General features: G+C 41.0%; 1 protein-coding gene and 1 long non-coding RNA gene across 19 annotated transcripts in view; one reads left to right on the top strand and one right to left on the bottom strand.

Moving 5' to 3' along the window:
* LOC138971193 (uncharacterized) overlaps positions 1-21,907 on the bottom strand; it is a 666,631-nt gene that overhangs the window by 15,600 nt on the left and 629,124 nt on the right. The window lies entirely within an intron of this gene.
* The window catches only part of LOC138971189 (troponin I-like), a 106,066-nt gene that overhangs the window by 70,887 nt on the left and 13,272 nt on the right, over positions 1-21,907 (top strand). For 12 of the 18 annotated variants that reach the window (XM_070343847.1, XM_070343845.1, XM_070343839.1 and 9 more), the window contains 3 exons: positions 317-364; positions 2,819-3,025; positions 8,510-8,569. In XM_070343847.1, the coding sequence (XP_070199948.1) occupies positions 317-364; positions 2,819-3,025; positions 8,510-8,569 (315 nt within the window). The remainder of the gene's footprint in view (positions 1-316; positions 365-2,818; positions 3,026-8,509; positions 8,570-21,907) is intronic. The other 6 variants (XM_070343846.1, XM_070343856.1, XM_070343854.1 and 3 more) reach the window with 1 other exon arrangement.

Below are 21,907 nucleotides of genomic sequence, written 5' to 3'. Positions count from 1 at the left end.
ACTTTATCATGTTAAATCATTTTGTCGGTTAATCTTAATTCAGCTGAAAAGCTTGTGCGGCCAAGCTTGAATTGACATTCATATTGTATCTTACATAACAAAGGCAAGGCATGGACAGCCTGGAATATACATACGCTGCTCTCTGAAAACGTTATACGCTTGTGTTGAATTTACACTTGTAGGCCTAATCTGACTTTGAGTTAATTCACACTGGTAATGAATGATATACAAGCCACCAACACGGTCAACAGGGTTTGTTACTTGTTTTTACTAATGACGTATACTTAAACAACGATGACTGACATTTACCCACCAGGAACCTGCTCCAGAACCCACTCCCGCCCCAGAGCCGGAGAAAGAGGAGGTTTGTGGTAATCGCACCGCCATCTTGGCGTCACGTGATAGTAGTGACGTAGTTGTGACGTAGTCCTGATGTTATTCCTACACGTAGATCTATGTGTCCGCACTGTCACGTGGATGGGTGTCTTGACTCCCCCGCATTGCACACATGTTGCGTTTATTTATTTATTGTCAATGGTTATTTATTTATTTAAATATTTCTTTATTTAAATATTTGTTTATTTATTAAAATTTATTTTTATTACGCACTTAATGTTGTTCTATGGTAATCGGTATCATAGATGTTGCGTGCTTCCCTGCACTACGCACACCACACTTGTTCCCCTGCTGTTTAAATGCACAATATCGTTTCAGCGTTAAATAAGGATAAAGCAAAACAGAGTGTTGATATTGAATTTTAGCGGCATGATTTATTCCTTGCATCAAACAAAACGCGTACTGCCTTCATCTTATTGAAATGATTTTCTTCCAAGATTGTTCACGTCTCAGTAAAAAAAAAATCTGGGAACTATTTTCTTTTTGCGATTTATTGTTTTCTCCAAAGAGAACTTACTTTTTTGGTTATATTTCTTTTAATTAAATGCAGTTGTTCGGGCTCCTTTTTCTATTTAGTCAAGTTTTGACTAAATATTTTAACATCGAGGGGGAATCGAAACGAGGGTCGTGGTGTATGTGCGTATGTGTGTGTGTGCGTGCGTGTGTGTGTGTGTGTGTGTGTGTAGAGCGATTCAGACTAAACTACTGGACCGATCTTTATGAAATTTGACATGAGAGTTCCTGGGTATGAAATCTCGGAACGTTTTTTTCATTTTTTTGATAAATGTCTTTGATGACGTCATATCCGGCTTTTCGTGAAAGTTGAGGCGGCACTGTCACGCCCTCATTTTTCAACCAAATTGGTTGAAATTTTGGTCAAGTACTCTTCGACGAAGCCCGGGGTTCGGTATTGCATTTCAGCTTGGTGGCTTAAAAATTAATTAATGACTTTGGTCATTAAAAATCTGAAAATTGTAAAAAAAAATAAAAAATTATAAAACGATCCAAATTTACGTTTATCTTATTCTCCATCATTTGCTGATTCCAAAAACATATAAATATGTTATATTCGGATTAAAAACAAGCTCTGAAAATTAAATATATAAAAATTATTATCAAATTTTTTTTTTCGAAATCAATTTAAAAACACTTTCATCTTATTCCTTGTCGGTTCCTGATTCCAAAAATATATAGATATGATATGTTTGGATTAAAAACACGCTCAGAAAGTTAAAACGAAGAGAGGTACAGAAAAGCGTGCTATGCAGCATAGCGTAACCACTACCCCGCTCTTCTTGTCAATTTCACTGCCTATGCCGTGAGCGGTGGACCACGAGTATACGGTCTTGCTGCGTTGCATTGCGTTCAGTTTCATTCTGTGAGTTCGACAGCTACTTGACTAAATATTGTATTTTCGCCTTACGCGACTTGTTCTATTTTTTAATATCTGTAACAGGTTCAGCCTGCAGTTTGGATGGTATCACAGCGCGGGTTTTTTTCTTGGTTGCTTTGGGGGCTTTTCAACTTGCATGTTATGTGTTCAGTAAGATTTTCTGAGTTTGTTTTTGGTCTGGGTTTTTTCCCACACTCGATGTTGTTTTTTGTAAAAAAAGAAAAAGGAAAAATCATATATTATTATTATCAACTGTTTTTTTCCCTTCTTTTGTTTTCACTGTTCCCTTTTTCGTGTTTTTATTGTACATGATGATGCACTTCTTTTTTTTCTTTTTTGAGTTTAGTTTAGTTTAGTTCAGATATGTTTTTTGAAGTTTTTCTTTTTATAGACGTCGTTTTGGTTTGTTTTGGCACTGTAGATTTTAGACTGTTATAGATAGTTCTATTCCTTCCCTTTCTTTCATTTGGTTCAAGCTGTTTAGAGAAGGAATCGCATTTTTACCTTCATTTTGGTAAAAGTCGGGTACGTCTTGACATGCCTTTTAAGTTTCCTTTGAGTCTATTTTGTTCCAGAATTTTTGTTTTCTTCTTGCATTCTTATTCTAGAAATGCTTTAGAGTACTCTTTTTATTTTTGGTTTTAAGTGATCAGGCAGATCTTGCTTTCACATCTCAGATTTGGTTTACTTTAATTTCTGGGTTTTTGAAAGCGTTCTTTCTTTTCTTTTTGGTTCTGTATATTTTGCAATTTCTATTTCTTCCGTTTCTGTTTGTAATTTAACTAACACAATTAGAACAACTTAATTAACTTTCTAAGTTACATCACAGGTTCAGCGACGACCACGACACTCTCTCATGCGAAATGTGCTGCAGTGTATTATATCCACGTCTTTATTTGTGCTGCACATGCTGGCTACGGTTAAATTCTTTCCAAAACAAAAAATGGCCGCCGCTGTAGTTACGCCATCGCGGCCGGTAACTCTAGTAGCAGCAAGACCTGAAACTAAATGAATGACCTCCCTTGACAGGAATCTGCACCCGCACCAGCAGCAGCAGAGGAAGAAGACGACTCAGGTGCTCGTGAGGCCGAGGCGGCTGCCGAGCGCAAACGTCGGCAACAGGAGGAAGAGGCGCGAGAGGCCGCAGAGGAGGAGCGCAGGAGAGAACAGGAGGAACAGCGCAAGAGGCAACAGGAGGAGAACAAAAGGAAAGAAGAGGAGGAGCGCAAGCAAAAAGTGAGTAGAGACGGACAGTGTGTGTGTAGCGTGTTGTTTGTAGAGCAGCTCCGATGTGGCACGGTGGCAAACCATGCATACAGGCAAGCACACAAGCACACCCAGCTTGAAGCAAGCAAACAAGCACACAAAGCATGTCACAGCAATCAAACACGCACACAAAGCATGCAGGCAAGAAAACAAGCACACAAAGTATGAAGCAAGCAAAATCAGGCAAGCAAAGAAACAAACCAGCAAGCAAAGAACTAACCAAGCATGCAAACAATCGAGCAATAAAACAATCAAGCAACCAAGGAAGAACTATTGCAGACCTGGATGAATGACTATTGTTCTTAAGCTTTTTATAGAGACCATTACTGGTTTCATTTCGGTGGGGGGGGGGGGGGGGGTTAGAGGAGGGGAGAAGAGTCGAAGGTTATTTATTTTACTGCATGGTTTGTTTATGGGACTGATAAGCATGAGGGCCCCAAAGGGGGGGGGGGGGGTATCATCACGATCACGGGAAGGGAAATTTTAGCTTTCACGATCACAGTTACCTTGATTTTTGTTTTCACGATCACAAACACCTTGACGAATAAAGGATCATAGAGTGATACAGCTGTGAAAAATGTACGTTGAAAATAAAATGCTTTGCAATAATGCCCATCACGATCACGAAAACAAATGACAATCACGATCACGAGACTTGATTTTTTTGTCATCACGGATCACGGGCAAAGTCCCATCACGATCACAGAAATGGAAATTTCGGCAATCACGGTCACAGAAAGGTCAAAAAACGCCAATCACGATCACGATTTTAAACCCTTTGGGTCCCTCAAGCATGTCAATTCCAAAGTGATTAATTTGGCATGTTTTGAATTTATATTTTTTTTCCTTCTAAATCCATCGTTACCCTGAGTTCAGCATGTCTTTCCTTCTCCTTTCGTTTCCTTTTTGTGTTGTTATCGTCGTTTTCGGTGCATTGCGTTTTGTTAGTCTTTGTAATTCCCTTGTGTTAGAGCTTTCGTTAATCCCCTCTCTCTTTCTCTGTCTTTCTCTTTGACATTCTCTTTGCCTTTCTCTGTCTTCCTGTCTGTCTGTCTGTCTTTCTCTCTCTTTCTTTTGGTCTTCTCTCTTCTTCTCCTCTTGTACGCTCTTCCTCACCTTGTCTCTGTTTGTACCATTTGCTGTTTGCATGTTGCATGACTGGTTGCATGATGCCCTTCTCCCCTCTTTCTTCTTTGTGCATGCGTTCTCCTCACCTCACTTCACGAAGAGCTCCAAAGACAGAGCACACGTCAGCCGCAGCGTTCGTATCTCTGCCACCTCTCCCCCAGGCAGCGGTCGTCGTGCAAATATCCACTCACCAGCAGGTGCAGGTAACCCCTACCCTAGCTCTGCCCGCTCAGGCTACAGTGGTCTCCCCAACACAGGCAGGTCGGCTCTATCCGAGTGTGTGTTCAGCTACACGAGTGACGATGCCATCAGCGACCTGGCTATGGAGAACGAGCGGCATCTGGAGATGTCCAGTGACGGTGATCTAGGGTGCTCCTAGGACGACCTCATGTTCCACCATGGCCATGGTATGAAGCTGCCCAAGCTGGGTGACAACGCGCCCAATAGGCGAAGGTCTCGCACCAAGGGGACCTCTCCGCTGGCCAAGGTGTCCGTGGACGAGAAGCGGGCAGCAGGAAAACAGTCTAGTTCAAGGCGAAATCAGAGAGAAAGACCTGAGACGTCAACGACCGCCGATTCAGATTCTAGCATGGACTCGTCGGCAGAAGAAGAGGATGACTTAGTTCCATTCGGCAGAGATCAAAAGGACAATATGGTGTAATGAGACAGGGCTAGCAAAGAGCTTCGAGCTTACCGCGCCTTGAAGGAAGACGGAGCAGACTCTGATGACGACGACGAAACGGAGATGCCAAGCCCCCGCAAAGCCATGAAGAGTGACAACGGGTCCTCATCTCCTGCTCTCTCCTCGGCCTTTGCCCGCCAAGACAGCGAAGGCTTTGACTATGAATCCAGCTTCGGGAACGCCATGGAAAAGAATGAAAACGCTGATAAGACGCGTGAACCAAGGAGAGTACTTAACGCCATTCGAATACCTCAGCTCAGGAGCTCAGTCGCCAGTGTATGATCGCGACGACTGTCCAGACTCGTCAGTGGAGATGATACCTCCTGTGCAGTTTACCTCTAAGACTTCTGCTGAGAGAACGACACTGACATCCTCTGACACGAGGCTTTCAGGTTACGCCTCTCCTATCCAAGCTGACCACCAGCGGTCCGTCTCGTCCCCGGTGGAAGGCGGTAAGCCGAAGCAAGCTGGACACCAGAGGTCTGTATCCTCTCCAGCAAACACATCCACGGATAGACACCAGGACATCTCATGCCGCATGAGCGAGCTCCAGAGACAGCTGCAGGGCAGGAAGGGAGAGCCGCGCATGTACAAGATGCACAGTCAGGGAGACCTCAACCCAGGCTCCATTAAACCCAGGTCCCAGATCGCCGACCTGATTGGCCAGCTCAGCAACAGGCTGAAGGAGAGGGACAGTCTGGGGAATAAAGGAGAGGAGAGGAGGCTCGAGCACAACCAGGACCCGTTCTCTCTGTACCGCAGCCAGAGCGAGCCCATGGTGGCCTCCATGAAACAGGAGAAGCTTGCAGAGTCTCCGAGAGTTCCTCACCCTTACGGAAAAGATCCCGCCCGCTTCCGTAGCTCTTTGGCCGAAAAGGAAGGGGAAGAAGAGAAAGAAGAAGAGGATTCCTTCCTGGAAGAGGCTGACGTCAGCAATGTGTCCGTTGCTGATCACAAAAATGTATATCTTGAGGAGAGCTCCTGGGATCACATCCCTGAGGAAGCTGCCTTTGCACAGGTACTGACACGTCCTGACTCGAGTTTTTCGAATCACACTCGGGTATACACTTTGCTTCAGCTGTCTTAATTTGAAGGAACCTGTATTTGTGCAGTTACTTACTGGCCCCAATGCAAGGCAACAAATAGTTCAGATAAATGAAAGGAGATCGTACTCGACCCTTGCACAGATAATTGCCTTTTAAAGAATAAGATCTTGAAGAACAGTTGTTAAGTTTTTAGCATTTCACTGCAGTAAACGTTTTTGGAAAATATGAAATGTTGCAAGCCGGGCATATTTAACTCTTATCAGTCAAACATTCAACGAGAATAAGAACAGCGTTACTACGGCAACAAATCTAGTTTTGTTAAAGCAGAAACTCTTCAACCTTCCTATTCTTTCTTACCACCTGTGTTGAGTGTTGTGTGTAACCTCTGTTTGTTTTGCATGCTAATTTACCCACGCCTTTTTTGCATGTCTGTTTTAGCATGTCGGCAAGAAAATGGAAAACCCGCTCATGCATGTTGCCCCGCCCACCCCTTCTGTGTCACGCCTCTTGTCCGGTCACCCAGGCAACCGAGGTGGCCGCCCAGACAAGATCAAAGAAGAACTGCGCTTGTGCCTCGACTTTCTCGACGACCTCGTGGAGGACTTAGACAGCGAAGAGGAGAAAGAAAAGGCAGAGAATGTCGTGAAGGAGAGTGAGGATCTCACCCAGATCAGCCAGGGCGTAGCACAGCATGTCCTTGATGCTCAGTACATGGACACATGCTCCTGCTCGTCCAACTACGACATATCCCCACCCCCCGGGTATTCCGAAACGGACGACTTCGCGGAGGATCAGGCATCCTATACGCAGCGCGTGTCTGCTTATTTCTCAGAGGACAGTTTCTCAAAGAATCATCCTGTCTTTGAAAGTGCTTGGGACAGGGACAGAGCCGCGTCCATGCCCGATATTTTGGACAAGGACGTCCCTTTTATGGCTAACTTGCTCAAGTCTGCAATGGCGCGCCCCTCGTCTCCGCCCCTTCCCCCACCCCCTCCTTTCGTGGTGGATTCATCGCCGTCGATAACCCCGCCCCCACCGATTGATGCGTTTCATACCCCTCCCGTCACCCCGCCCCCTCCCGTGCCGTCTATGTCTCCGACACTGCCCCCACCCGTGTCCCCCTCCAATGTCCCTCTCACCCACCCAGTCTCCTGTACCCTTCAGGCCACTTCCACCTCCGTGCTTTGGCCTTCCTCCTCCCCCTCCCCCGCCCCCACCGCCACCAGTCTCAAACTCCTTTGTGTCGAATCGTACCTTCAGCGAAGGCCAAGAAAAATCAACCGCCTCCAAGGTCGGTAAAAAGAACGAGGTGGACCTCCATTCTATGATGTGTGCAGAGATTCTACTTATTACAAAAGGAATGAACATAAACTCTTCCAGACCTGATTATTCTTCGTTGGAATCTTCTGGCAGTTGGTAGAGCACTGGACTTGTGATCGGAAGGTCGCAGGATCGAATTCGGGCCGGGACGGACACGGGTCAACTTTATGTGCAGACCCAGAGACGGAAGCCATGTCCCACCCCCGTGTCATCACAATGGCACGTAAAAGATCTGGGTCATTCTGCCATAAGTGCAGGTGGCTGAATACACCTAAACACGCAGACACCTGGGTAGCGCGACTCCGTTGCTGCTAGCTTTCCACTGGGAGGAAGCGACCCGAATTTCCCAGCGATGGGACAATAAAGTAATGAAAATGAAAATGAAAAAAATGAAATGAAAAAGCATTTGCTCAGACCCTCGGATTTAAAATCGGCTCTTAGACTTCGTGGTTGGGGTTCACAATTGACTGTTCCTGCAAAACGCTTACAACCGTCAGAGCCAGTCATGTCAAGCTATGAAACTCATGAGGTGACACTCGGCAAAACCGCCAAGGCTCCACATCCCAAGGTCGATTTTGCAAGGAGCATTTCTTGTCAGGAAATTCTGGAAGTGACGCTGAGAAAAACCAAGAAGCCAGAGCCGAGGTCCAGCGCTGCTTCCGAAACGGAAAGTGACGCGTCTGAAGTTCCTGAAGGAAAAAGCTTATTTTCATTTTGGCAACAACTGGAGGTGGTGAGCACGTCTGAGAGCCCGTCCCCTCTTTGGAAACAGTCTATTGATAGTAAATCAAAGACCTTTGTTAACAGCAAATCCGCAATGGAGTTCGGGTCTGCATTACCAACGGACGCCAAAACGTCACTAATTTCTGCTCTTCAGAACGTGTCTGCTCCCAAAATGCCAACTAAGGAGCCAAAAGAAACCCAGCTAATTAAGCTCACGTTGTTTGGTATGCCAATTGCATGTTCCTGCATGCTGCAATTTCATATGTGTAAGGATAGATTGATTCTATAGCGAGAGAAAGGGGTGGGTGGGGACGGAGGGATTGGGGGGGGGGGGGGAGAAAGCAAAAAGTCATTAAGAGGGGGTTCTGCGTTCACGGCAGATATAGTATGGTAGTATGGTATTATACTTAAACTTTTAGCCATGCTAAGATATTTGCTGCTCTGATGTTAGTTACCACAGTCAATTTATCTGTTTATCCATTGTCCACTCTGACCACACATTCTGATATAATACTACCATTGTCTACTCTAACCATGCTGTTTTTCTTCTTTCAGGAGGAAGAAGAAAGAATGGCGGCTGAGAGAGCAGAACAAGACAGGAAGCAAAAAGAAGAGGTAAGGACTTTTTTGTTTACTGATTTCTTCATGTGAAAAAAATCAATTAAAATTACATTCAAGTGCAGTCATTGTCTTGTCATATGCAATTTGTTTTTGCAATGTGGGTGTGTGTGTGTGTGTGTGATCTTAAAACGATAAAATGTTGTGCGCGGTAAAGTGGGTCCTTTAAAGAACAGTCCTCCCCCCCCCCCAAAAAAAAAAACACAAAAAACCCCAAACAAACAAACAACAAGTCGCGTAAGGCGAAATAACAACATTTAGTTAAGCTGTCAAACTCACAGAAGGAAACTGAACGCACTGCTTTTTTCACCAAGACCACATACTCGTACTTTCGTCAGTCCACCGCTCGTGGCAAAGGCTGTGAAATCGACAAGCCATGCAGAATAGTGCGGTAGTGGTCGCGCTGAGCAGGATAACACGTTTGTCTGTGTCTATTCTTTTTAGCTTACTGAGTTTGTTTTTAATCCAAACATATCATATCTATATGTTTTTGGAATCAGAGACCGACAAGGAATAAGATGAAATTGTTTTCAAATCGATTTCGGAAATTTAATTTTAATCATAATTTTGTATATTTTTAATTTTCAGAGCTTGTTTTTAATCCAAATATAACATATTTATATGTTTTTGGAATCAGAAAATGATGAAGAATACGTTTTATAAAATATTAATTTTAATTACAATTTTCAGATTTTTTATGACCAAAGTCATTAATTAATTTTTAAGCCTCCAAGCTGAAATGCAATACCAAAGTCCGGCCTTCGTCGAAGATTGCTTTGCCAAATGTTCAATCAATTTCATTGAAAAATGAGGGTGTGACAGTGCCGCCTCAACTTTTACAAAAAGCCGGATATGACGTCATCAAAGACATTTATCGAAAAAATGAAACACATGTCTGGGGATTTCATACCCAGGAACTCTCATGAAAAATGTCATAAAGATCGGTCCAGTAGTTTACTCTGAATCGCTCTACACACACGCACACACACAGAGACACACACACACACACACAGACAGACAGACACACAGACACACATACACACACACACACACATACACCACGACCCTCGTCTCGATTCCCCCCCTCTATGTTAAAACATTTAGTCAAAACTTGACTAAATGTAACAAGTTGCGTAAGGCGAAATTACTACATTTAGTCAAGCTGTGGAACTCACAGAATGAAACTGAACTGCATTTTTTCAAAATGACCGTAGTCCGCCGCTCGTGCAAAACGCAGTGAAACTGACGAGACTGTTTAGCGCGGAAGTGGTTTCGCTGTGCTGCATAGCACGCTTTTCTGTACCTCTCTTCGTTTTAACTTTCTGAGCGTGTTTTTAATCCAAACATATCATATCTATATGTTTTTGGAATCAGGAACCGACAAGGAATAAGATGAAATTGTTTTTAAATCGATTTCGGAAATTTGATTTTGATCATAATTTTTATATTTTTAATTTTGAGAGCTTGTTTTTAATCCGAATATAACATATTTATATGTTTTTGGAATCAGAAAATAATGAAGAATAAGATGAACGTAAATTTGGATCGTTTTATAAAAAAAGTTTTAATTACAATTTTCTGATTTTTAATGACCAAAGTCATCAATTAATTTTTAAGCCACCAAGCTGAAATGCAATACCGAAGTCCGGCCTTTGTCGAAGATTGCTTGGCCAAAATTTCAATCAATTTGATTGAAAAATGAGAATGTGACAGTGCCGCCTCAACTTTTACAAAAAGCCGGATATGACGTCATCAAAGACATTTATCGAAAAAATAAAAAAACCGTCTGGGGATATCATACCCAGGAACTCTCAGGTCAAATTTCATAAAGATCGGTCCAGTAGTTTACTCTGAATCGCTCTACACACACACACGCACACACACACATACGTCTCGATTCCCCCTCTATGTTAAAACATTTAGTCAAAACTTGACTAAATGTAAAAAGGGGAATTAAGCGTTCTAAATAGAGACAACTACGGTTATGAGAAATATGCCGAACCAATCTCATGGCACCTGAGAGAATCGGAAGCATCGAAATGAGCAAGTCAAGTCAAGTCAAGTCAAGTCAAGTCAAGTTTTTATTGTTCATTACCCAGGGGCATTATAAACAATATTCGCAAATTCAAAAATGCACAAAGTACCAAGTGATTGCCATACCGATATGTTCTGTTGCAGGGTTTGACTCGTATTGGTAATATTACACCAAGGGAAATAAGAACTGTTTTGGTTAATTTCGAGGTACAAACTCCGAGCGCCTGTTCTTTTTGGCAAAGAAAGCATAATGTTGTTCTGGAATCAAGACACTGGCTGTTAGCTGTTCATTGTACAAAAGAAGAACGACTGCGCCTGCTTCATTGGAAAATTTTACACAGAATTTACCCAACGAATATTTTACTAAACAAGATGGGTTTATGTCAAACTAATAATTGTGAAGTTTGTAATGAACTGGATACACTTGAGCACTTCTTTTTTCATTGTCAAGAGGTGAGGAACGTTTGGAAACTATGTAAAGACTTTATTTTTAAGCAAATTTATTATAATATAACTTTGAATGAAACAGATATATTATTTGGTTTTTGGAATGAAAATTTAAAAAACGATCAAATTTACTTTATAAATTATTGTATTTTGATAACAAAAATGACCATAGGAAAATTTAAGTATGGGAAGAAGTTAGACTTACGTATTTTATTGGAATTAGAGTTAAACATTAGACAGAAATTTATGTTTTGTATAATATAAAGTTGATTATGTTATACAGAAAGAGACCAAGGAAGAAGGATGCTCCCCGCCTTAAAGAAAAAAAAAAAAAAAAAAAAAAAAAAAAATTACAAAAATCGGGCAAAAAATATGGATTGAAGCATCCTGCATGCAACTGAGGTCAAAAAAAAAAAGAAAAAAATTTTTTTTTTTTTTTTATAAATTCCAAGAGTTTCGTCAACAATTTCGTATTTCTTGATACAAACAGTTTTTTGTATTTAAGTGAATTTGGTTTTTTCCAGTAGAATGGTGGAATAAGTTCTGCTCTTTTTTCATTGAAAAAGTCACAAACAAACAAATAATGATACTCATCTCCTATATCTTCTGATGTACATTTTCTGCAAATGCGATTTGCTCTAGGTATATTAAGGTATCTTTCTTTCTGTACTGGCAGGTTGTTATTTGTAGTTCTAAATTTCATGAGTGTAACGACTTTTTGGAACGTCAAGGATTTAATGTAGTCTTCACACACAAAACTATCTTTAAACATTCTATAATTACAAAAAATGTCTTTTGTATCCATTTCTGAGAACCAATTGTGAATATACTGGTCATATAAACACCGCTTTACTTTTTCTTTAAACCAAGTAGATGTATATTGAGAAACAAATTCTTGTTGTATCCAAAGCCCAGAAAGACCTATATCACTTAACGTTTTTTCTATGCATGACAGATAATCAGAAGTAAACATCTTTTGCGAATATAGTCTATAGGTAAATCTGTAAGCAACACTTGAAAATTTGTTTTTGTTAACTGGGTCAATTAGTTTATACCAATAACAGAGCATTCTACATTTCATATTGACATCTAAGGGATATTTTCCAAGTTCGCCAAAAACCATTGCATTAGGGGTGGATTTTCTTAGTTTGAAAACTATCTTATAAAAACGCAACTGAAGCTTCGTAGCTAAATCGCAAGAACCTGAACCCCAAATTTCACAGCCATATAGTAAAATCGGAACAATCATTTTGTCAAATAGATCAATCTGTATATCCACGGGCAATGAGAGTTGTCTACATGTGCGAAGAAGAGCAAACATAGCCCTTGACGCACGGTCATACACATTTTTTTGTGCTACCGAAAATTTATTATTATAATTAATCTGTAACCCTAAGTACATCACATCAAGGACTACCTCAATTGGCTTATCATCATACGTAAATTTAGGTATAATTCTTATTTTACCCCTTGAAAAAACAATGACTTTCGTTTTTTTAACATTAATATTCAGTTTCCATTTCAAGCAGTATGCATGCATTTTATCTAAGCATTCTTGCAATTTCGTTTCAGACTCAGCACAAATCACAGTGTCATCAGCGTACAATAATACAAACAGTTGAAACATTACATTCACATCAGCATCATCCATACCAAGAGAAACAGCTTCTCTAGAGAGAGAAGTCAATCCATCACTAGTTTCCCCTAAATACGGCTTTAGGTCATTTAAAAACAAAGCAAAAAACAAGGGAGACAAATTTTCTCCTTGTCTGACCCCACAAATGCTAGGAAAATAACCAGAACATTCACCTTTAACTTTAATACATGATTTTGCTTTATCATACATATTTTTAACAGTTTTCAAAAAATTTCCATTAACATCAAAGCTAACTAATTTCTCCCATAAAAGTGCTCGCCGAACTTTATCGAACGCTTTCTCATAGTCGACAAATGCACAATACAAACGCTTTTTCTTTTGGAGAAAAAAATTTATAACACAATGCAAAGTAAAGATATGATCTAATGTTGAAAAACCAGCACGAAATCCTGTCTGTTCTTGACCTAACTTATCATTAAGTTCCAAGAAAGTCGATAATCTGGTATTTAAAATCGCAGTGAATAGTTTACCAAAGCAGCTAAGTATTGTTATTCCTCTATAATTAGTTGGGTCTGTTTGGGAACCCTTATTTTTATACAGCGGGATAATTTCGCCAATGGACCACTGAGTAGGAACATTACCAGACTGTAACACAACATTAAACAACTTAACAACAATATCAGTCATCCCCTCGTTAAAGGCTTTCAAATACTCATTAATAACTTTATCTTGACCACACGCTTTGTTGTTTTTCAATTTTTTTACACATTTTATAAATTCCTCTTTTGTAATGGGTGCATTCAGAACTTCATTATTTAAACTATTATCACCAAACAGATCTCTTTCTTCATCCACATCATCTTCGTCACATTCCTGTAACTTTGTAAAGTGTTCTAAAAATGCTGAGCAAGAAGGAAACTTAGTACTTTTGTTATTATTCTTATTCTTATTTAGCTCATTCCAATACGCCTTTGGATCGCAAGTTTTCATTTTTCTTAGTTTCTTCACAAATTCTTTATGATACAACTTACATTCTTTTTTTATTGTTGTTTTATAGTCCTTAAAGGCATTCTTCTTTTCATGCTCAGAAAAAATATTTCTAAAACGCTTAACTTTGTTTTTTGCACGTACAAATATTTTCCTTTTTTCTTTACAAACTGTATTGAACCAAGGCTGGTGTGGTTTTCGTTTCTTACTATTTACTTGTTTTATCTTATTCTTTTTCTTAATTACTCCAATTTTTTCCGCAGAACGCTTTAGAATGTCACATATATTAGTAGTTACATTATCAATGTCCTCTGCAGACACATTAATAACAGAGCTCAACATGTTTGTTAATTGAATATCAATATCACTAATATCAGTTTCCTCTAAAGCGGTTGTGAAAGCTAACTTACTCCCTTCATTCCAATTTGGTTTTGTGTATTCAACGTTATTTTCGATATGCTCTAAGTTCTCATTTGGATTTCTCATGTCATTCACGCAATCAATACTTCAATACTTTCATTGTTTCTATCAGACTCATCGCGCCTAAAGAAAGATAGGGCGAGCGGGCAATGAACGTCCGAGTACATTTCACAAAAATCCAAAACAGCAAAAGTTTCAACTTTAACAAATAAATTGCTTGACAGAATACAATAGTCAACAACACTTTTATCTTTACAAGTACATCTGCCAAGGTTAGCATCATCACCAGCTCTACCGTTAGCAATTATTAAACCAGTTGTCCTACAGAAGTCAATTAACTTAAATCCAAAGTTGTTTGTTCTATTATCTTGTGAAACACGCTCACCAATATCCGTGATATCAAAGCCATTATCTACAACACCTTCTGCATACTTATCATCATCGGACAAAATTTCATTCAAATTCCCAGTGCGAGAGTTGAAATCCCCTAAAAAACAAACATAGTCGTTTTCCACACCAAAGTTTATGTATGCTTCCTCTAGTTCACTATAGACATCTTTATTTAGATAAGGCGAGCCTTCAGGAGGAATATATACAGCGCAAAAGAGTGTGTCACGACCAAGCACTTTCTTTCCCAACTTAAAAAATAGGGCATTCTCACACAGTTCAATATCCAAAAATCTATACCACATCTTTACGTCTTCCGTTATCTTATGAGAAAGCTTTCTTTCTTCAAAAACAGTGATACTATCTGCGAAGCATTCACGTATAAGAACTAAGATACCTCCTGATTTTCTTCTAAATTTACCTCTATTTTTATAGAATGCTACATAACCTGGCACGTCAACCTTGTCTACGTCATCTAACTTGCTTTCACTAAGACAAATTACATCATATTTCACAATGAATTCTACAAAATCAGGAAATTTCAATTTTGATATAACTCCACATACGTTCAGCGATAAACAGGAAAGAACATTATTTTTACTACTAAGTAAATCCACACTATCACTCAAGGAATCACTTCCAGACATATCACTACCATATGCGTCGAACGCATCAACCACGTCAACGCTACCCATACTAACATCATCATCACATCTATGCAAACGCAGACGAAATCTCTTGCATTACTACAGCGTCATTTCCACTCAGTCTGGCGCATGTATCAGCAAACCCATCCCTAACCCCCCCCCCCCCCCCCCTAGCCACCTTTGTGCTGACAAGGCACAAAAACTAACTTGCTCCCGTTACCTGACTGTACCTGGTGGGTACCACGTACGCGCAACGCATTCAGGCGAAGCGGAGGGGGGTATATACATTCTGGCACGTGACGCACGCACGCACGCACGCGCGCGGGGTACCGGGGTCTTCTTACCTGTATCTGTATACCTGGGACAGGCTGCCATTGGGCCAAACCGCTGGTTCAGCTGTTATGGGGGTGAAAGTTGTGCTAGCTGTGAAACAATACCACTTGCTATTTTAGATAAATTATAATAATAATTTATAAAAACACAATGGCAATAGCGCTAATTTAAAAGTTGCTCCATTCTTGCTTAAGCACATGGCGATTTATAGTAATATGCAGTAAGTTTTAAATTGGAAATGTGTTTTAAAAACAAAGTGAATGTATCTCATGCACAGTAGCTGGAAATAAGACTAGAAATGAGGACGCAAAGCATTTTTCGAAATTGAAAAAAAAAGTCAGGATGTCAGTGTGCCCAAACACAAAGCATGTTTACAAATTTCATGTTTTCCAACAATGTGTTCAGGACAGGAAATGCTTACGCAAAGCACTTCGACCACAAGCAACCGAAAACTTAGTAACGTACAACGGGCAAATGATTCTATTTCTAAAACTAGGCGTGTATATCTCACGTATTTCAACTTTAGTTTCAGCAAAACTGTAAATAGTCATGTATAGCATTAAAATAGCAACAACAAAACACGAACTTTTTTCAATCAAAATATGAGTACTCAATGTGTACCGACACTGAATAGCTTAATTTGGTCAGAAAATGCTTTTAAGTGCCTACTTAAAAAAAGAAATCAAACTTCGCATCAATTGCAACAATTTATGTATGAGGTCGATTTGAACCTTTGATTTTAAAAGAAAGCATGCCAGAAATGAACGCCGAACACTAACGCAATAAAACACATAAAGAAAATGAAAAATGAAAAAAATTCATTGCAAACAGTTTCATACAGCAGGCAAAAGGCTTATCTAGCTTACATGCCGTATATTATATGATATATGATATGAAAATGGGAACACACGTGTCCGCCAAAGGTGCCAGATTTTCACACGATAGTCAGACTTTGCAGCAGAGTGTCAGTAGCATCGTCGGCGATTGGATCTCGATGCCATATAGGTGTCGGCGCTGGTGCCTGCGCGCGGCGTGCACGTGCTGCTTTACACCCACCAGCCCAGCTAGGTCAAGGCACAGCAACACTCAGCTAGACAGTGGAACCCCGCTTTTAAGACCCCCCAAATGTAAGACTACCTCTCTTTCAAGACCTTGTTTTTTAAGACTTTTTGTTCAGAGCCTCTTTAAATTTACCCCCATTTTAAGACCCCTCTTTTTTAAGACCTGATTTTCTCAGATTTGTCGAGGTCTTAGGGGGTTCCCACTGTATACAGACCGAAGAGAAATATTTCTCCACTATAACTCTGTCGCTGGAGTTACCGTGTTGGTGTGTGGCTGGGAGTCAGTAGGAATGCACGTTCATGTGCCATTCATTACAACAGTTGTCAGCTCGCTATTCTCTGTCGTTCTTTCTCTTTTCTCTCCGTTCTGCAAGTCAGCCTGTGGTACTGGTACCCCAAGTTATGCCAACTTGCACGATCTCGTGCTTTCCCAAAGTTATATGCCTGATACAAGGACAGAGATAGACCAAAGAGCTTCTTTGGATAGACGCAGAAGAAGAAAACGAAGAAGAAGAAAAAGACGGGAGCAAAGGGAATAGAAGAGGATTTGGGAGGAGGGGATGGATAACACGCAGAAGAAGAAGTATGGAGTTGGGGAGGGAGGGCGGTTGGTTAATAAACTGAGAGGGGGTGGGGTGGGGGATACAGAGACAGGGGCACAACCTTTGAGGAATGGGGGTGGATAGGGAGGGAGGGAGGTTCGTGAAAGGTAGAGATATCACACAGACGGCCTTGACAAGAGTCGTTGCGACTTACACTAGCTTGCCAAGAAACCCATCCTGTCTGAAGAGAAAACGAGGACAATAATAAATATATGAATAAATCAAGCAAATAATTGTACGCCTGCGCACCATACCTCAAGGGAAATAAAGAAGTTAGCTTGATGATTATACATTTAAGGAGAAGACGGATAAAGCCCTACATAGCAACACACAAAAAAGAAAAGAAAAAAAAGACCCTTTCAAAATAGCTTTCTGGATTCACATGCGTCTGGATGTGGTGCTTGTATGAAACTTGGACCATAGAAAGATACGAAATTGAGATATCTATGAAAGTACAAGACAGAAATGTTACATATAAGAGCACACTACCACTTGGTCATATACCAAAAGTCAACAGTGTTGAGGCTTCCTGCGCAGAATAATTCTTTGCTGATATTTTTCGGATATTGACATATATACGTCAGTTACAACATTGCACACACACACAAAGTAAATAAATTCTAGGCTGCAGAGAAAGCGGAGGCTTTTGATTTAGGATTTGTGTCCAAGTAGTGGGATACCCTTAAGTAATGTAAAAGCATAAAAAGATATGGATGTTTTATAAGATGGCTGACACGGAAAGGAAGCTAAAAGTATATTTTAAGTTTGTCCCAGCTTTAGCAAACGTCCCTCTTCTTCATGTTGCTTCTCGGGAGAAAAGGTGACCTTCAAAACGTCCTAGAAAAGTAAACCTAAAAAAAGCAAACAGAAAATCACACAAATCATCGTCTGCGCAAATCCCAAACTTCATTCTACACACTAGAACAGGTATGGGGGAGGTTCTACTAGGTACATCAGGATGTTTTTCTTTTCTTTTTGGAAGGCGTCAAAAATGTGTACGTGGGAAGAGAAAGGAGTGTACAAGAGTTGTTGACTGGAAGCGCAGAGCACGAAATTCCTTCGTGTTTTGGCTCCGTAAAACACAAGGAGGTTTCATAACAGAACAAAATACTACGGTGAGGGGTGGGGGTGGGCGATGGAAGGCGTGTGGGGGTAGTAAACAAGTGGCTTGTGATAGGCTACCCTCGGTTGTGATTGTTTCACCGTTTCCTGCTAATTCTAGTAGCCTCCGCTTAAGGCGAAGACAGATAACACATTTTGGCAGATTAATGCGCAGCCAAGGAGACTTATATATTGACAAATTGATGATTTTAGGTACACTTCAGCCGAAACAGTAAGCAGCGCTGGCTACCCTGTTTGCTGCGTTTTTTCCCCTTTTAGTTGTGTCCACTCAGACATCATCATGACCCCAACATGCTGAATATCTTTGCGATTATTTTTGACCTTTTTTAAAGAGGTTTACCACTGCATAGTTTGAGGGTTAATTTGTTTCTTTCGATCATTGCCTGCCAATTACGTACGCAATCAGTAACGTCGGTAACACTAGTGGCAGTAACCATCAATCACCCTAGCTCTTGCTCAGTGTCTTTCTAAGGCCCGTAACGCCAGTAGCTCATCATAATGGCATTGACCATCAATCACCCTAGCTCTTGCTCAGTGTCTTTCCAAGGCCCGCAACACCAATAGCTCATCATAATGGCATTGACCAACAATCACTCAAGCTCTTGCTCAGTGTCTTTCTAAGGTCCGTAACGTCAGTATCTCATTATTATGGCATCGACCAACAATCACTCTAGCTTTTGCTCAGTGTTTGTCTAAGGCCTGTAACGCCAATAACCCACCGTAATGGCAGGATCTATCACTCTAGCTCTTGCTAAGTGTCTGTCCAAGGCCTGTAACGCCAATAACCGCCCCCCGCGGGTTAGGGGGAAGAATTTACCCGATGCTCCCCAGCATGTCGTAAGAGGCGACTAACGGATTCTGTTTCTCCTTTTACCCTTGTTAAGTGTTTCTTGTATAGAATATAGTCAATGTTTGTAAAGATTTTAGTCAAGCAGTATGTAAGAAATGTTAAGTCCTTTGTACTGGAAACTTGCATTCTCCAAGTAAGGTCATATATTGTACTACGTTGCAAGCCCCTGGAGCAAATTTTTTGATTAGTGCTTTTGTGAACAAGAAACTATTAACAAGTGGCTCTATCCCATCTCCCCCCCCCCCCTTTCCCCGTGGCGATATAACCTTCGTGGTTGAAAACGACGTAAAACACCAAATAAACAAACAAACAAACGCCAATAACCCACCGTAATGGCAGGATCTATCACTCTAGCTCTTGCTAAGTGTCTGTCTAAGGCCTGTAACGCCAATAACCCACCGTAATGGCAGGAGCTATCACTCTAGCTCTTGCTAAGTGTCTGTCTAAGGCCTGTAACGCCAATAACCCACCGTAATGGCAGGATCTATCACTCTAGCTCTTGCTAAGTGTCTGTCTAAGGCCTGTAACGCCAATAACCCACCGTAATGGCAGGATCTATCACTCTAGCTCTTGCTAAGTGTCTGTCTAAGGCCTGTAACGCCAATGACCCACCGTAATGGCAGGATATATCACTCTAGCTCTTGCTAAGTGTCTGTCTAAGGCCTGTAACGCCAATAACCCACCGTAATGGCAGGATATATCACTCTAGCTCTTGCTAAGTGTCTGTCTAAGGCCTGTAACGCCAATAACCCACCGTAATGGCAGGATCTATCACTCTAGCTCTTGCTAAGTGTCTGTCTAAGGCCTGTAACGCCAATAACCCACCGTAATGGCAGGATATATCACTCTAGCTCTTGCTAAGTGTCTGTCCAAGGCCTGTAACGCCAATAACCCACCGTAATGGCAGGATCTATCACTCTAGCTCTTGCTAAATGTTTGTCTAAGGCCTGTAACGCCAATAACCCACCGTAATGGCAGGATCTATCACTCTAGCTCTTGTTAAGTGTCTGTCCAAGGCCTGTAACGCCAATAACCCACCGTAATGGCAGGATCTATCACTCTAGCTCTTGCTAAGTGTCTGTCTAAGGCCTGTAACGCCAATAACCCACCGTAATGGCAGGATCTATCACTCTAGCTCTTGCTAAGTGTCTGTCCAAGGCCTGTAACGCCAATAACCCACCGTAATGGCAGGATCTATCACTCTAGCTCTTGCTAAGTGTCTGTCTAAGGCCTGTAACGCCAATAACCCACCGTAATGGCAGGATATTGTACCTCACTGGGTGTCTGTCACGGTCAGCAGCACCAGCAACACTCCGGTATGCCAGTGAACATTAATCACTCTGTACCTGTCGAGGTTACTCGCGTCCGTTCCAATCAGCAACACCACCAAGAAATGGCAGCAACTGTCGGTCACCTCACACATGCTAAGGTCAGTAACAGCCAGTAACGCCAGGCACTCAATACATGTCAAGGTCGCCAACCCCCACCGGGCAATAAAAAAGAAAAGAAAACGGATAGGGGGAAAAACACACCCGTAAACGGCCTCGGCGCATTAAATCTAAAGCTCTTGAACAAGAAAAAACAAGTCGCGTAAGGCGAAAATACAATATTTAGTCAAGTAGCTGTCGAACTCACAGAATGAAACTGAACGCAATGCCATTTTACTCGTAGCATCGTCAGGCCACCGCTCATGGCAAAGGCAGTGAAATTGACAAGAAGAGCGGGGTAGTAGTTGCGCTAAGAAGGATAGCACGCTTTTCTGTACCTACGAATACGAATACGAATACGAATACTTTATTATCTCATACAGAGAAATTTCAGTGTGGTGCACATTAAAAGACAAAACAAATAATAAGACAACAGATAAAAATACCATACGAAGCATACTACACTCGCGCACGCATATGTACACTAACAGGAATAGTAACCTCTCTTTGTTTTAACTTTCTGAGCGTGTTTTTAATCCAAACATATCATATCTATATGTTTTTGGAATCAGGAACCGACAAGGAATAAGATGAAAGTGTTTTTAAATTGATTTGGACAATTTAATTTTGATAATAATTTTTATATATTTAATTTTCAGAGCTTGTTTTTAATCCGAATATAACATATTTATATGTTTTTGGAATCAGCAAATGATGGAGAATAAGATAAACGTAAATTTGGATCGTTTTATAAATTTTTTATTTTTTTACAATTTTCCGATTTTTAATGACCAAAGTCATTAATTAATTTTTAAGCCACCACGCTGAAATGCAATACCAAAGTCCGGGCTTCGTCGAAGATTACTTGACCAAAATTTGAACCAATTTGGTTAAAAAATGAGGGCGTGACAGTGCCGCCTCAACTTTCACGAAAAGCCGGATATGACGTCATCAAAGACATTTATCAAAAAAATGAAAAAAATGTTCGGGGATTTCATACCCAGGAACTCTCATGTCAAATTTCATAAAGATCGGTCCAGTAGTTTAGTCTGAATCGCTCTACACACACACACACACACACACACACACACGCACACACGCACACACGCACATACACCACGACCCTCGTTTCGATTCCCCCTCGATGTTAAAATATTTAGTCAAAACTTGACTAAATATAAAAAGACGTTTTCGAGACCAAAAGCAAGGTTCTTTGATTCTTTGAGAAGAGCTTTTTGCACTCGTTCTGTCTACCAGCGCAGCTCACAAACCTGTTCTCATGCACACAGAAGACTAATGGGTGTTTTACAGCTCCTGTGCACTTGGCGGAATATAGCCAGCAATATGAAACCCAATCTACCTCCGGACTGGAACTGCCGTTACCTGAGGATTTGTTTTTTCTCAACTTTTTTGGGGGGGTG

This window comes from Littorina saxatilis, linkage group LG7 (genome assembly GCF_037325665.1).
Source record: "Littorina saxatilis isolate snail1 linkage group LG7, US_GU_Lsax_2.0, whole genome shotgun sequence".
Lineage (NCBI taxonomy): Eukaryota > Metazoa > Mollusca > Gastropoda > Littorinimorpha > Littorinidae > Littorina > Littorina saxatilis.
The sequence above is the reverse complement of the archived record's forward strand: the minus strand, read 5'-3'. Positions and strand labels throughout refer to the sequence as shown.